The 15539-nt window shown below is 43.3% G+C and overlaps 1 protein-coding gene across 3 annotated transcripts in view; it reads right to left on the bottom strand.

Annotated features, from left to right (window-relative positions):
• The window catches only part of wdr18 (WD repeat domain 18), a 208027-nt gene that overhangs the window by 13974 nt on the left and 178514 nt on the right, over nt 1–15539 (bottom strand). For all 3 annotated transcript variants that reach the window (XM_068016467.1, XM_068016466.1, XM_068016468.1), the window contains one exon: nt 8506–8672. In XM_068016467.1, the coding sequence (XP_067872568.1) occupies nt 8506–8672 (167 nt within the window). The remainder of the gene's footprint in view (nt 1–8505; nt 8673–15539) is intronic.

The raw sequence follows: 15539 nt of genomic DNA, 5'->3' as shown, positions 1-15539 counted from the left end.
TTTTGCCAAATAAGCAGCATTTCATAGTGGAAGTCGAGCTTCCTTGGATGGAATCCATGTTCCGTGAAGATTTATTTGCACTTTGATCAAACGCAGAGAAAGTAAAGGGCTCTTAAATGTTCTGCTTTCTCATGTCAGTGTGTAAATGTACAAATCTGATGTCAGCTATAATAAAGAGTTTGCAGACAATTCCTGAGTTTAAAAAAAAAAGTGTCCTTGTTGAAGTTTTAGCTTGGCATAGACTTTGTTAATTCTGGTACACGGGTTAAACATCAGCTTCACTCAGGGAGGAATATACCAGCTTAGTTTGTTATACATTTTACAGATCAATGGTATTTGTCAGGCAAAAGCCGGAGGCAGGAGGCTCAGCTGAAATGCCAATATCTTGTACAATTCCAAAAATATTTGTGATTAACAGCTCTCTCTGAACTTGAAAGTGACTTAAATTCACTGGATCCTGATTACTTTTTTTCAAGGTATTTATTAGACTATCTTTGAGATCTGTCTGAAACCTTTGGAGAAAGAGAACAAAGTAGTCTATACATGGTGAGGCAAAGAAAAGAACTGTCATGTATAAAATAGTACTTTAATCATAGTTTGTAAAAGCTGCACTAACCTATTTATTATTTTCTACTACTCAAGGAGCTAGTGAATCTTTATTATAAAAATCTATAGCATGTTAGCATTATTCAATTTAACAGTTTGATTAATATGTTTGGCATTAAGTCGAAATCTAGTGTAGTGCTATCTGGCATGTGAGAACAGTCACTGCAACATAACTAGCACTCAGCTATGAGAGTAGCCTGAAACATGCAAAAGTATCCAATGTTTAAAGAAAAAGATAAAGAAACACAAAAATATGACAGTCTATTTTTGAGATTTTTTTTATATTTACATAGAAAACAAAAGCCTATTCCTCTCCTTCCTCTCCTGAAAGTACTGACTCTTGCTCGGATACCATTCCATAGTCACTCTCCCATAACTCACTTAAATGTCATTCTTTACATAAAAGGGCAGAATTTTCGTGGCCCAGGAGTGGTGGGCTTGGAAATGGAAGGGGCGGGAAAATAACGGGGAGTCACATCGGCAGATCCCTGATGCACTCTTGCCACCAGGGAAAGTTTCCCAGCAGTGGGCAGCGACCCGGATCAGCTGCCCGCTGAATGGAGGTGGGCAGCCAATTACTGTATCTAATGCCCAAATTAGAAGCGATTTAGATGGCCTACTGGCATTTTGCTGGTGGCAGACTGGCTGCCCGCTGCATGGGGAGCCACAAGCTCCATGTAGGCAGCTTCCCTGTGGCAGTCCGGGGGCCTTCGGAGTCAAAGAGGGGGCACGGGCAGGAAAGGTAGCCCCTAAACCCCAACGAGCTTTCCGGAGGGATTTCCCCTCTGATCCACGTAGGCTTCCTGCTTGGCCCCTCTGAATTTTTATTTTAAACATACCTCTCTGAGGGCACCTCCATGTTGAGGCGCCTTCTCAATCCCCAACCTGCCTCATCAGTGCCCACCTCTCCTGGTGGGGCTGCTGAGGCTTCAGAGCTGCCGCTGGCAGCATTGGGCACCCAGGACAGCAAGCTCAGAGAAGGGAAGCTGTCTCCAGGAATATCCCTGTGCCTGCACCCATGCTGCAAAGTGTGGCCTTGGGACCCCATTTGGTTCTGATGTCAGGTCTGAAGCCTGCAGGAAAATTCAGCCCAAAGAGTCTGCATAGTGAGTGCTATTCAACCATGGAAGACGATCAGAAATAGGTCAAATGCGGTCTTCATCCCTTCACATTTTAGTCGGTTGCTGAATAGCAATGAAAAGCAGAAACAGCAAATGCTTGCATTATTAACAGCATTGTAACTGGGCTAATTAGATGTGTTGGCACTAATACACAATGGTGGGTGGAGGGCAGGGGGAATATCACATTTAACCCACTACTTGAGCAATGTGCAGTGTGCTTCTTGTATGATATTCTGAACTCGTCCCCTCAAATTTATCTCACTTCTTGCCATCACCAATGAGATGTGCAACCACGAATATAGCAGGTCAAAATATTATTTTGACACAGCCCATGTCTGGAAGGACAGAATCTGTAATTTTACCATTAATCGTATTTCCTAGTTCAAGTTGACAACACTCACCCATGATTACATGTTTTACAGAAATCCTAGGAACCCTGCTTTAGTAAAATGCCCAAAACGTGAAGAGCAATTTTTCTACAAAAGTATCACTATATCTGTGCCTGAACCTTCACCTGCACCATTGATTTCAACAGAGAATGGTGAAATGGGAAGTGTTCCTTCCTCTCAAGGAAAAGCCCAAGACAATGGAGGGGCAAAAAACATAAGGCACAGCTCCTGCTCTTGATCACTAGCCCAACTGGGAAATGCCTGTGTGCAGTGGTCAGGTGACAAATAGACCAGGTTTGATTGCGATGCCATTGACAAATGTATAACCTGCTGATGCTCTCTTTCTCGGCTCAGAGTGCCCAATTTGGACATGGGAACAGTGTCTGTGGGTTAATTAATTTACGACAGCAGAGAAAATTAAAAGGAGATTTTTGTTTTAAAGCACAGGAATAACAGTTATGATGGGGCATGGGATTGATTCAAGGTAGAGGGTGGAGATGCCAACATCACAAGCTTAACAAGCTATGAAAAATGGGATCAAAACTTTCTGTAGCCCAAAGCTTCCACCCTCCAAAAAAGTGCATCAACCTCAAAACTGGTGCTGGGTAATATGTGCACAGTGTGTTTATTGGACTTCCTCCTGACTTCCACCAGGGTGCTGGGATGATTGCTATAACAACCCCTGAATATACTTCCACCAAATATATACAGATAATGGTGAGGCAGAAAGACAAATAACTTATTTACCGTACCAATAACTGTGTACCTACCATGTAGCAGTGTTTTTATGTTGCCTGTCTGATGGGTGGTACTTTACCACCTGTGGTACAGGACTGCTCTGGTATTGGATTTCCAATGAATTGGATAGGCATAGAACCAATTAAATTGTGAAACACTGCAGATTAAACACAATGAAATGCTCTCCAGATCAATGTTGTAAGATGTGTCAGTGCAGGATATTAATCTTTTAAGCCCTGCTCAGTTTAGCTGCCTGATCTGGGCAAGTTTTTAGTTTACATCCTATTCTACTGATTAGAACCCCAAAATCCAGGCCAATGGTGGCAAAACTGTTACTATTCATACTCATTACCCTATGAAAATGACAGCAACTTCGGGCGTCCACGTATGCACAGCTAAACATGGCATTCCAGAAGTTGCTGTCAAATGATTCTCTACTTGTCTACAGGGAATGCAGTTGAAGACTTCGCAGATGATGATCTTAAAAATGACTTGAACTGATGCGAACTTCCACTTTTTATGCTCTAATCTGGCTGTAAAAGCCCCTGAAAATGTTAATCCTTGTAGAATGAGGTGCAGCAGGGCTTTTAACGCTGTACTAAATCATTATAACTGAATAGCCGCTCTGGCCCTGAAAAACAAATTCTATATTTGTGGAATGTCAAATTTCTCCATTATGATTAAAACGGCATAGATTTTTACATTATTTTAAAAGTTTGTATATACGATATTTCAGCTTCTACTGTACGCCCATGTGTATGTCCCAATCTTTATTTTGCTTTCTGTAAAATTTATAAAAAAGTGAATAATAAAGCAGGCTCACTACTTCCTGCTTTGCTGTCTGTGCGAAATATTCAATGTGACTTGCTGCTTAGCCTGCTTGATGTTTAGTTTAATTTAGTTTAGAGATACAGCACTGAAACAGGCCCTTCGGCCCACCGTCTGTGCCGACCATCAACCACCCATTTATACTAATCCTACACTAATTCCATGTTCCTGCCACATCCCCACCTGTCCCTATATTTCCCTACCACCTACTTACACTAGGGGCAATTTATAATGGCCAATTTACCTATCAACCTGCAAGTCTTTGGCGTGTGGGAAGAAACCGGAGCACCCGGAGGAAACCCACGCAGACACAGGGAGAACTTGCAAACTCCACACAGGCAGCACCCAGAATTGAACCCGGGTCGCTGGAGCTGTGAGGCTGCGGTGCTAACCACTGCGCCGCCCATCACTGCTGTGGACTGCTGGAATCTCCTATAATTAGTGCCAGGGAAAGGTGAAATCCACACCAAAGAGTTTGCTAGATCTTTGTGGATAGCTTTCATTGTCAGCAGCGAGCGCTGTCACTTCACTGCTGACTGTAAAATTCGGGCCATTTGTTTCTGGGTTACAGTTCCATGGGGACTGGCCCCCTGCCATCTGGACCTCACCCAAGTGGCCACTATCATGTGTGAGCCTAGACAGTCACTGTTAGCAGACTACATGATTGTGGAGGGCATTGGAGAGAAGTCCATTACTGCCCTCACCCAACATCTACATGCACACATTTCCCAGCAGGTCACTAATGATCAAGAGCTAGACCTCTGGCTGGTTTCCTTTTTCTATTGTCAGGATGCTGAGGCCATTTGTAACATTCCTACCACTTCCCTGGCTGAAATTGAATGGAAGACTAGCATGGCAGCTGTGACTTTGCTGGTTTATACGGTTCGAAATTTTTCCAGATCATTAACCCAATGAGTCATGGGGGAGCCAAGAGCAACATTTTCTTCGCCAAATGGGGTCGATGCCAACACAATGCTGCTGTTCCACGGACAAGATGGGAGCTTAAAGGAACCTATCAGTATGTGGTACTGTAAGCTCGTGGAATACAGTTAGAATCCCAGCCATGATACAAACATGCACACTGCCCCCTTCATCCTGAAAAAACTTGCAGTTATTTACATTGCACCTTTAAAGAACCTGAGGACATCCCAGAGAACTTCACAGTCAATGAATTAGTTCTAAGGCATAAGGAAATGTAAAATTAGGATGCAAATGATTTGGTTCAGTTAAATATTTGAATTTACAGGGTCCACATGTGGAAGTGGGTGAAGGTTAGAGGCTAATTCCAATTTTATCAATTTTTTTTGCCATAAAGAGTCAGACAGATACAGATAGAATTAATGTCAGCAAACAACCCTACTTCAACATCTTTTTTCCCCACAGAGGACCACAACAGTGGAACTCTTTACCTTTGCCCTTCTACCTTCCCTTCTAAATTTGCAAACTTTAAAAATCAAGTTTGGTGACAAGGAACCACAACTCCCTGATTTACCTCTTCTACTTTTTCTCAACCATGGTGATGTACTGCAGGATGGACTTCAGTCATTCAACTAAGATTAGTAATATAACAGCTTGCATTATATTGAGCCATTAATATGGTAAAGCCATTCCAAGGCACTTCACAGGAATGTTATCAAACAAAATTTGACACAGCTACATAAAGAGATTTAGGAAGGTGACCAAAGGCTTAGTCAAAAAGGTAGGTTTTTAGGTGAGACTTAAACAAGGGGAGAAAAGTAGAGGGGTGGAGAGGTTTAGGGAGGGAATTCCAGAACTGAAGGCAAGTCGCCAATAGTGGAGCGATGGAAATCTGGAATGCGCAATGGGCCAGAATTGAAGGAGTGCAGAGATCTCGCATGGCTGTAGGGTTGGAGGCAGTTGCAGAGATGGGGAGGGGTAAGGCCACAAAGTGTTTGAACACAAGGACGAGAATTTTAAAATTGAGGCATTGCTTAACTATGAGCCATTGTAGGTCAGTGGGACTAAGGGTGATGAGCAAATGGAACTTAATGCGAGTAGGATACAGGCAGCAAAGCTTTGGATGAACTCAAGTTTATGGAGGGTGGAGGATGGGAGGCCGGCCAGGAGAATATTGTAATAGTCAGGTTTAGAGGTAAGGCAAGGATGGTGATTTCAGCAGTGAATGAGCTGAGGCAGGGGCAGAGATGGGCAATATTACAGAGGTGGAACTAGGTTGTCTTGGAAATGGCGAGGATATGGATTCGGAAGGAATAAAATATATTGATCTGAGGTCTGCAAATAAGAATAGGGTACAAATAGCCAATTTTACAGACCATACTTAAAGTTCACTCTCTCTTTCTGAAACATAATGAGCTTCATAAACATAGAACCCGAGTCAGCAAGAAAAATCTAAATTAAATTTAAGTCTAATTCCAAGCTTTTACTGTTATCATAAACAATGTTTCCTTTTGTTGAAGATCCAATTTTTTTCAAGGAACCAGAATATATGTCTCAGAAAAAGAAAATCAGCAAATACTTTAGTTAACTTGATTAAACAGAAATATATTCTGGAAACCTATCATTGTTTGAACCAGTTGACAAAAAAGCCCAAACAAGATTCTAATGGTAAATATTAAAAGGTTGCAAGCCACTGCAGCCTCTCCACCAAACAGATGTTGTTACTCTAAGAGGTTAAAATGCAGCTCATTTTCAACTTTCTTATTCTGGGAATTGGCAAGACTGCTTGCTGGAGAATTACTGCAAAATCAACATGTTGACGTGGCGCCTGGCACAATTAATGACAATCTGAAAACTTGTGTGTATTAGAGGCACAGACAGGAAAACTGTTAAATGGTCTAAGCCTTGCAACAGATTTAATTCTTTTAAGCAGTAAGGTTGGCACCACATTCAAGTAATTTAATACTTTTATTTAGCTCTGCCTTTCCGTTTTTGAAGCTGGATTTGTTGGAACATTCAGTGCCAGCGATAGAGGAAGAGGATTTTAAAAATCCAACTACTGGGGAACAGTGAGCCAATGTAATTCACCAAGGGCAAAGGTGAAGGGCGAGTGGGACAGAATGTTGGCTGTGGAGATTTGAACCAATTGGAGGTTGGCAAAGAGGGCACTGGCAAAATTGAGCCTGCAGGTGGTAATGACACAGAAAGGGGTTTGGGGGAGAGGGTAGTGGAGTTAGGTAGGGTACAAGCAGAAGGTGAAGATGGAAGGAGGCCGTTTTGAAGATGTATAGGATTTTGAGTTGGAAGCTTAGCTCAAAGTTGGAAAGAATGCCAAGGATGCACAGAGTGTGGTTTAGCTTAAGTAAGCAGCCCAGGAAAAAGTGTGTGGGGGTAGGTGAGTGTGGGTACAAATCAGTGGTAAGGGTTTGGAGAGTATTGCTTAGTACCACGACGTTCAATTGGCGGAGGTTAATTATTGTTTGACAAGATTAGAAAATGCTTGTAAGTTTCAAGCTGCAGGAGATCTATCCAGCATCAAGTGAATGGCTTTCTCTCTGTTAGAAATTCAGAACAATTTAAAAAGAAACGTGTAGTGTCTGGAGAGTGATACAGCAGTCAGTAAAATATCATGCAGTATCCCTCAGGAGGAGTGTTTGCAACATCATCTACAATGTGTGTTTATATAGTGGCTTCAACATAGTTAAATGTCCCAAGGCACTTCACAGGAGATTTATCAAACAAAATTTGACATTGAACCACATAAGGAGATATTAGGGTAGATGACCAAAAGCTTTGTCAGTGCTAGTATTTAAAGGTGCATTTTAATGGAGGAAAGAGAGGTGGAGAGGTTTAGGGACAGAATTTCAGAGCTTAGGGCCTAGGGAGCTAAAGACACGGTCATCAAGGGTGGGGCGATCAAAATTGGCGATGCAGTTGTCAGATTTGAAGGAGCGCAGATATCGCAAAGGGTTATAAGGCTGGAGGAGTTTACTGAGATAGGGAGGGATGAGGCCATGGAGGGATTTAAAAACAAGGATGAGAATTTTAAGGATTGAGGTGTTGCCTGACTGGAGCCAATATAGGTCAACAAGCACAGGGGCGATGGGTGGACTAGACTTGGTGCAAGTTAGGACATGAGCCGCAGAGTTTTGGATGATCTCAAGTTTATGGAGGGTGGAAGATAGGAGCTGACCATGAGTGCATTGGAATATTCAAGTCTAGAGGTAACAGAATCATGGTTGAGGATTTCAGCAGATGATCTGAGGCAGGGGTAGAATTGGGCTATGCTATGGTCATGGAAATAGGCAGCCTCGGTGATGGTGTGGATATGTGGTCGAAAGCTCATTACAGGGTTAAATACAACATCAACGTTTCGAGCAGTCTGTTTCAGCCTCAGAAAGTTGCTAGGGACGGGAGAGGAGTTTGTGACGTGGACTGAAGTTAATGGCTTTCATCTTTCTACTATTTAGTTGGAAGAAATTCCTGCTTATCCAGTACCGGATATCAGACAGTTAGACAATTTAGAGACAATGCAGGGGGTCAAGAGAGGTGGTGTTGAGGTAGACCTGGGTGTCAACAGCATCCATGTGGAACCAGAAGTGTTGCTGGACGATGTTGCCAAGGGGCAGCATGTAGATGAGAAATAGGAAGGGGTTGAGGATAGATCCTTGGGGAAGACCAGAGATAACTGCGGGAGTGGGAAGAGAAACCATTGCAGGTGATTCTCTGGCTACGATTGGATGGATAAGGAACCAAGTGAATGCAGTCTCACCCAGCCAGACAACAGAGGAGAGGCTTTGGAAAAGGATGATGTGGTTAACCATGTCATTGCTGCAGAGAGGTCAAGAAGGAACTTTTGCAACAACTTATGAAACTTCAAAAGACATTATGAAGTCAAATCCTACCTTCTTCTCATGTTGAAGACGTAAAGTTATGGCACCTCCCTCTTCGTTCTCTGTGATTTCAGAGCTGTGTACGTGTCTGCTAAATTTTGGAAGACTTACACTGGGCCTGCTGTCAGGGTTGAACATGTTAGCCGAGGCAACCATCAAAAAGGCATTTGTCACAGGCCCTAGGGATAAATACGGGAGTGTTATAACGTGGACAGTATTTAACATACTGCACGGAAAACCTATTCATTATTTGCCAGTGCTTTGATTCAAACCAGTAAGTACAGACAAGCATCATTAATATTCTGCAAAAATGTCCATCCTTATAAAATAGATCACATCTTATTTAAAGAACAAATCTAAATTTCTAACTTTTGCCTTCTTCATGCATGATGCAAATTAAATTTAGTTGTGAAATTTTTAAAGCAGAATGATGTTAGTGTTGGAGGATGGAACAGTGAGGGACAGAAAATGGAAGGAGGAGGGATGTTAATACTGGGAAATAAAACACTTTCCGATTTCAGGTGCCCAGTGTCAATATGGAGAACTAACAGCTCAGTTTAGATAGAGGGAGAGAGAGCACAGCAGACATACACACAGAAACACAAACACAAGAACCTTACTGCTAAAATTAACAAAGATGGAAATGTGATCCCTGATTGTGGCTCATTTACTGCATCAACCTTCTGTGGCCTGAGATTGATAATGTGATGCCTAATTGATGGTAGTTCAATGGATTAAGCTGCAATCCAACTTTTCTTCCCTTCAACTCAACTCAAGGTGTTGACACCTGTTGTACTACGGTGGTTTCCAACTCTCTGCTATCTCACCTATGGCAATTCATCAACTGCGAACTCACACAATGGGCTGGATTTTCAGAAGCCCTCGATGTCGGTATCCGTGGCCAGGAACGGGGGGGCCTGAAGATGGCCCCGAATGAGTCCTGCTATGGACCTCGACGCTGGCAGGGTCCGGCCCGATCAACCTGGTGGTGGCGGCGAGGTGACCATAATTTGAATATTTAAATCAATTAAAATAATTAATTTAAATAAACATACCTCCTATTGTCCTGTTGTGATCTTTGGCCTGGCAGCCGGCACTCCGGGTGGGGGGGGTGATGGTGGAACAGGGTCAAATTAACGTCATGGGCGTAGGGGATGATGGGAAGGGTTGTAGTTCAAAGTTTGGTAGGGGGGGGGGGGTGGAAGGAGAAGGGCAAATAATTAATTTATTTGTTATTGGGCAGGGGGTGGGAGAGGGGCAAAGGCTATGTTTTTATTTAGTTTCATTAAATCTTTCTTTAAATATGCCGGTGGGCCAACAGCACAGGCAGCTGACGCCATTGCTGGGGACGGACAGCCCGCCCCCTTCATGTGATCAGTGTGGAGGGGTTGTTTGGGGGGGGGGGGGGGGGGGCGCCCCGGCTATTTAAATGAGCCGCCGCACTTAGAATGGTGGTGGCTGTTTGGCGTGCGGCCCGCATGGGCGGGCTGCCATTTCTTTTGCCCACTGCTGAAATTGGTGGCAGGCTTATAAAATTCAGCCCAATATATGTTAACAGGTTATTTTGACATTGGGGTGTTATTGGTCCAGTCCTATATTTGTCTGACATTCAGGCACATTGCACTTCCAGGAATAAACACTGGATAGCATTTAGGATTTGGGAGTGGTAGAAAAAGTCAGAACCCCAGCTGATTTTTCAACTGTTCAACCGGGTCACAGGGTAATTGCTGCCTTCCTACCACTCCCCCAACTTAGTATAAGTGGGGAACCATATACGTGCCATCACAGACTGCCTATCTCCACCTTCATAACACTGCTTGACTTAGCCCCTGTCTCAGCTCATCTGCTGCTGAAACCCTCATTCATGCCTTCGTTACCTCTAGACTTGACTATTCCAACGCACTCCTGGCTGGTCTCCCACATTTTACTCTCCATCAACTTGAGGTCACCCAAAACTATGATGCCCGTGTCTTAACTTGCACCAAGGCCCGTTCCTCCTTCACCCCTGTGCCCGCTGACCTACATATTGGCTCCCAGCCAAGCAACAGCTTGATTTTAAAATTCTCATCCTTGTTTTCAAATCCCTCCATGGCCCCACCCCTCTCTGTAATTTCCTCCAGCCCCACAACCCCTCCAAGATATCTGTGCTCCTCTAATTCTGGCCTCTTGAACATCCCTGATTTTAATCACTCCATCATTGGTGACCGTGCCTTCATGTGCCTGGTTCCCAAGCTCTGGAATACCTTCCCTACACCTCTCCATCTCGCTTTCCTCCTTAATGACACTCCTTAAAACCTACCACCTGACCCAATATCTCCTTTTGTGGCTCGGTGTCAAACATTGTTTTATAATGCTACTGTGAAGCGCCTTGGAACAGTTAATTACATTAAAGGCACTATATACGTTGTTGGGAATGAAACTGGGACCTTCTAACCCAGGGTTGTCCAACATGTGGCCTGTGGGCTAGGATCCAGCCTGCAAAAGATTTCCATTCAGCCCACAGATGTATTGCAGAGATGAGAAATTTCCCACTGTCTTCTTTCATTCCAGCTTTTTAAAAAAAATGCAAGTCAGTTTCACAGCTGACATCGGAGAACAGCAGTTGCTGAACTTCAAAAAAATGCAGGTTTTCCAGCAGGTTCTGACTGTTTTTACAAAGCCTGCCCGGGGGATGGGGGGAACAACACAGAGAGGGGGAAAACAGAGAGGGGGAAAACAGAGAGCGGGGACATAGGGAGAAAGACAGATGGGGAGAGAGAAAGAAAGGGAGATAGTATCATCAAGATCACTCCTGACAGACGGATATCTATCTGGAATACTCCACATCGCTACAAGAAGTGTGTTGGCAAACACTGACTGCTTGTGCAAGCAAAAAAATGCCAGGTATCTCACTAAATCAATGTCCAACATAGTAAAGAGAAAGTATGTTAATAAATTAACCTTCTCAGTTATAGCTTCTTCACAAAAATGCACAATTGTTGTCATTTTAATTGTTAAATAAATTTTTAATACCTTTATCTTTCAGAAACTGTCTCACCAGCCCCCTATATAAGACATGCGAAAAGGTTGGACAATCCTGTTTGAACCCATTAGACCATAGGAAGAGCTGTCTAATATGGCTTTGAAAATGATTACAAACATTTTCAGAGAATTCTTAATGATTTGCCAAAGTATCACTTTGCTACTCAAATCTCTGTAGAATATTACTTTGTTTAAACTATTTCTGTTCAGTTTATCACTCATGCTTAAACATAACCTTTCTATGGTGAACAGAGAAATAACTCGAGCTTAAAAAAAAACCTATAAATACTGAAAGTATACTGAAAGAGCCCTTTCCTATCCTGAGTGGTGTGAAACAGGGCTGTGTTCTCGCACCCACACTTTTTGGGATTTTCTTCTCCCTGCTGCTTTCACATGCGTTCAAATCCTCTGAAGAAGGAATTTTCCTCCACACAAGATCAGGGGGCAGGTTGTTCAACCTTGCCCGTCTAAGAGCGAAGTCCAAAGTACGGAAAGTCCTCATCAGAGAACTCCTCTTTGCTGACGATGCTGCTTTAACATCTCACACTGAAGAATGCCTGCAGAGTCTCATCGACAGGTTTGCGTCTGCCTGCAATGAATTTGGCCTAACCATCAGCCTCAAGAAAACGAACATCATGGGGCAGGATGTCAGAAATGCTCCATCCATCAATATTGGCGACCACGCTCTGGAAGTGGTTCAAGAGTTCACCTACCTAGGCTCAACTATCACCAGTAACCTGTCTCTAGATGCAGAAATCAACAAGCGCATGGGTAAGGCTTCCACTGCTATGTTCAGACTGGCCAAGAGAGTGTGGGAAAATGGCGCACTGACACGGAACACAAAAGTCCGAGTGTATCAGGCCTGTGTCCTCAGTACCTTGCTCTACGGCAGCGAGGCCTGGACAACGTATGCCAGCCAAGAGCGACGTCTCAATTCATTCCATCTTCGCTGCCTTCGGAGAATACTTGGCATCAGGTGGCAGGACTATATCTCCAACACAGAAGTCCTTGAAGCGGCCAACATCCCCAGCTTATACACACTACTGAGTCAGCGGCGCTTGAGATGGCTTGGCCATGTGAGCCGCATGGAAGATGGCAGGATCCCCAAAGACACATTGTACAGCGAGCTCGCCACTGGTATCAGACCCACCGGCCGTCCATGTCTCCGTTATAAAGACGTCTGCAAACGCGACATGAAATCGTGTGACATTGATCACAAGTCGTGGGAGTCAGTTGCCAGCATTCGCCAGAGCTGGCGGGCAGCCATAAAGACAGGGCTAAATTGTGGCGAGTCGAAGAGACTTAGTAGTTGGCAGGAAAAAAGACAGAGGCGCAAGGGGAGAGCCAACTGTGCAACAGCCCCAACAAACAAATTTCTCTGCAGCACCTGTGGAAGAGCCTGTCACTCCAGAATTGGCCTTTATAGCCACTCCAGGCGCTGCTTCACAAACCACTGACCACCTCCAGGCGCGTATCCATTGTCTCTCGAGATAAGGAGGCCCAAAAGAATAGTCAGTCGGTATCCGAAAGAGAAATTAGGTTTATGTTCCAAGTGGAGACTGTCTCCTAGTTAATCCATTTCTGTTGCTTCAGTTTTCTATGTTAATTATTGAGAACAAAAATGCTCAAATTCAATTATTGATGAAAGTCAGCTGTTTTAAGCCTGTGAAACTCTATTTTAGTTTTATACACATTTTAAGTGCAGTCTCTAAAGCTCAGTATTAAATAAATGAATTTGCAACCTTAACACCTGAATATTTAATGATTTGGAGAATGCATTGCCATCTGTAGTTTTGATTTCCACTTCTGTTAGTTTTATTTCTTCTTCTGAAGTTACTGTTTCTGGGGTATAGTTCCATGGGCGCCGGCTGCCCTTCAGTACCTCATCCATGTGACCATGACTCCAGGCAGCAAGTATCCCCCAACTGATCGATCATGTGGGGCATTACTGCCATGCTCAATCCTGTCCTCTGTTGACACACACAAACACATGCCTTCCAGAGGATATCACTGGGTACCAATCTAGAGCAAAAATCCTGACTAGTTCTGAAACATTGCTAACACAGCGGCAGCAAGGCCAATTGCAACGTCAGTACCGCAGGTGAGATCGGAATACAGTATAGACTGAGGAACAGATCTGGGGCCTCCAGTATACAGGCTACATTCCCCATGACTTAATTTAATACATTTGTTGCACAGATGAACTCATTCAACCTTAGTATTAATCCAACATGATGCCCAATTAGCAAGAAACAAGTCAAAATAACACAGGTAACAATAAACTACAAAAGCATAGGAACCTATAGATGAAGTGTGGTGACGGAGATACCAACATGACACAGGTCCATTTAATCTAAGAGCAATAGGCACAGCATCAGCCCAATGGCCACCTGTGTGTGATCAACCAATCAAAAATAAACCAAACCAAGGCAATTAAAACTGGAGTTAAAGAATGCACAAGTTTTCTACTCTGAAACTGCACTTGTGTATAAGCTGTAAAAATTATTTACAGACATCAATCACCAACATGCCAGCAGAGAATTCAGCCCCACAGAAAGTACATAAGTCTTTTTGCATATAATCAAATATGCAAAACATCAAATTGCTCCACCCTCATATCATAGTTTTGGCAAAAGAACATACTTAAGATGACAGAGAAAGGCCTTTTGGCTTACTCTGCTTGACCATCCTATAAGTGGTCTGAGCAGCTTGCGTTTGTTGTGTGGCTGTACTACTCAATATCTAATATGATAGTGTAAACCAAAATATAACAGGATCCTCCTGTGATTTCAACTGGATGTGCCTTTCGCACAAGTCTCTGCAGTCTTCTCAAAGCCAAGAAAACATTTGGTAAGAGGAGGCCAGATACATTGTTATGATGTTTTATTTTTCAGACAGCTTGTAAACACACAAGAACAAACATCCATCTACCCCACCTTCTGAATCTGATGAAAATCTGCCCTAGAAGCTTCCAGTTTAAAAATGTGACTGCCAAAAGTGCTTTTCTGTCCCTATTTAACTACTGCCGATGTTCACAACCAGAGAGGGAAGGCCTATGTCAGACAACCCCTGTTGAAAGCCTGGGATCAGGCACCTCTTCCCCATAATTCTTTTTTTAATTCACTCTTGGGATATGAGCGTCGCTGGCAAGGCCAGCAATTATTACCCATCATGGAGCAGATGGTGGTGAGCCGCCTAGAACTAAGTGGCTTGCTAGGCAATTTCAGAGGGCAGTTAAGAGTCAACCACATTGGTGTGGATCTGGAGTCACCTGCAGGCCAGACCGGTAAGGATGGCAGATTTCTTCCCCTAAAGGAGATTAATGAACCAGATGGGTTTTTAATGACAATCCGGTAGTTTCATGGCCATTATTAATGACACTTGCATTTTATTCCAGATTTATTAATTGATTGAATTTAAATTCCCCAGGTGCCATGTTGGGATTTGAACTCATGTCTCCAAAGCATTTAGTCCAGGCCTGTGGATTACTAGTCCAGTGACATCACCATCATGCTACCATCCCCCTATAATGAGACAGGCTAACACACTGTTTCTATAGGCATATAGATAGTAAAAGGCGGAGTAGGGCCGATTAGGGGCCAAAGGGGGGATTTTATGCATGGACGCAGGGCTGAGGTATTAAATGAATACTTTGCATCTGTCTTTACCAAGGAAGAAGATGTGACCCAGACCACAGTGAAAGGAGGTAATTAATATAATAGAAGGATTTAAAATTGATAAGGACGAGGTACTGGATAGGCTGTCTATACTTAAAGTTGATAAATCAACTGGGCCAGATAAGATACATCCGAGGATACGGAGGAAAATGAGAATGGAAATTGCGAAGGCACTGGCTATAATTTTTCAGTCTTCCTTAGTCTCAGGGGTGGTGCCAGAGGATGGGAGAATTGCAAAATGTTACAATCTTGTTCAAAAAAGGATGTAAAGATAAGCCCAGCAACTACAACCAGTCCGTTTAACTTCTGTGGTGGGGAACTTCCAGAAACAATAATTCAGGACCAAAT

This window comes from Heterodontus francisci, chromosome 36 (assembly GCF_036365525.1).
Source record: "Heterodontus francisci isolate sHetFra1 chromosome 36, sHetFra1.hap1, whole genome shotgun sequence".
In the NCBI taxonomy this organism is placed as follows: Eukaryota; Metazoa; Chordata; class Chondrichthyes; order Heterodontiformes; family Heterodontidae; genus Heterodontus; species Heterodontus francisci.
Note: the sequence above shows the minus strand (reverse complement) of the source record. Positions and strands in the feature narration are given on the sequence as shown.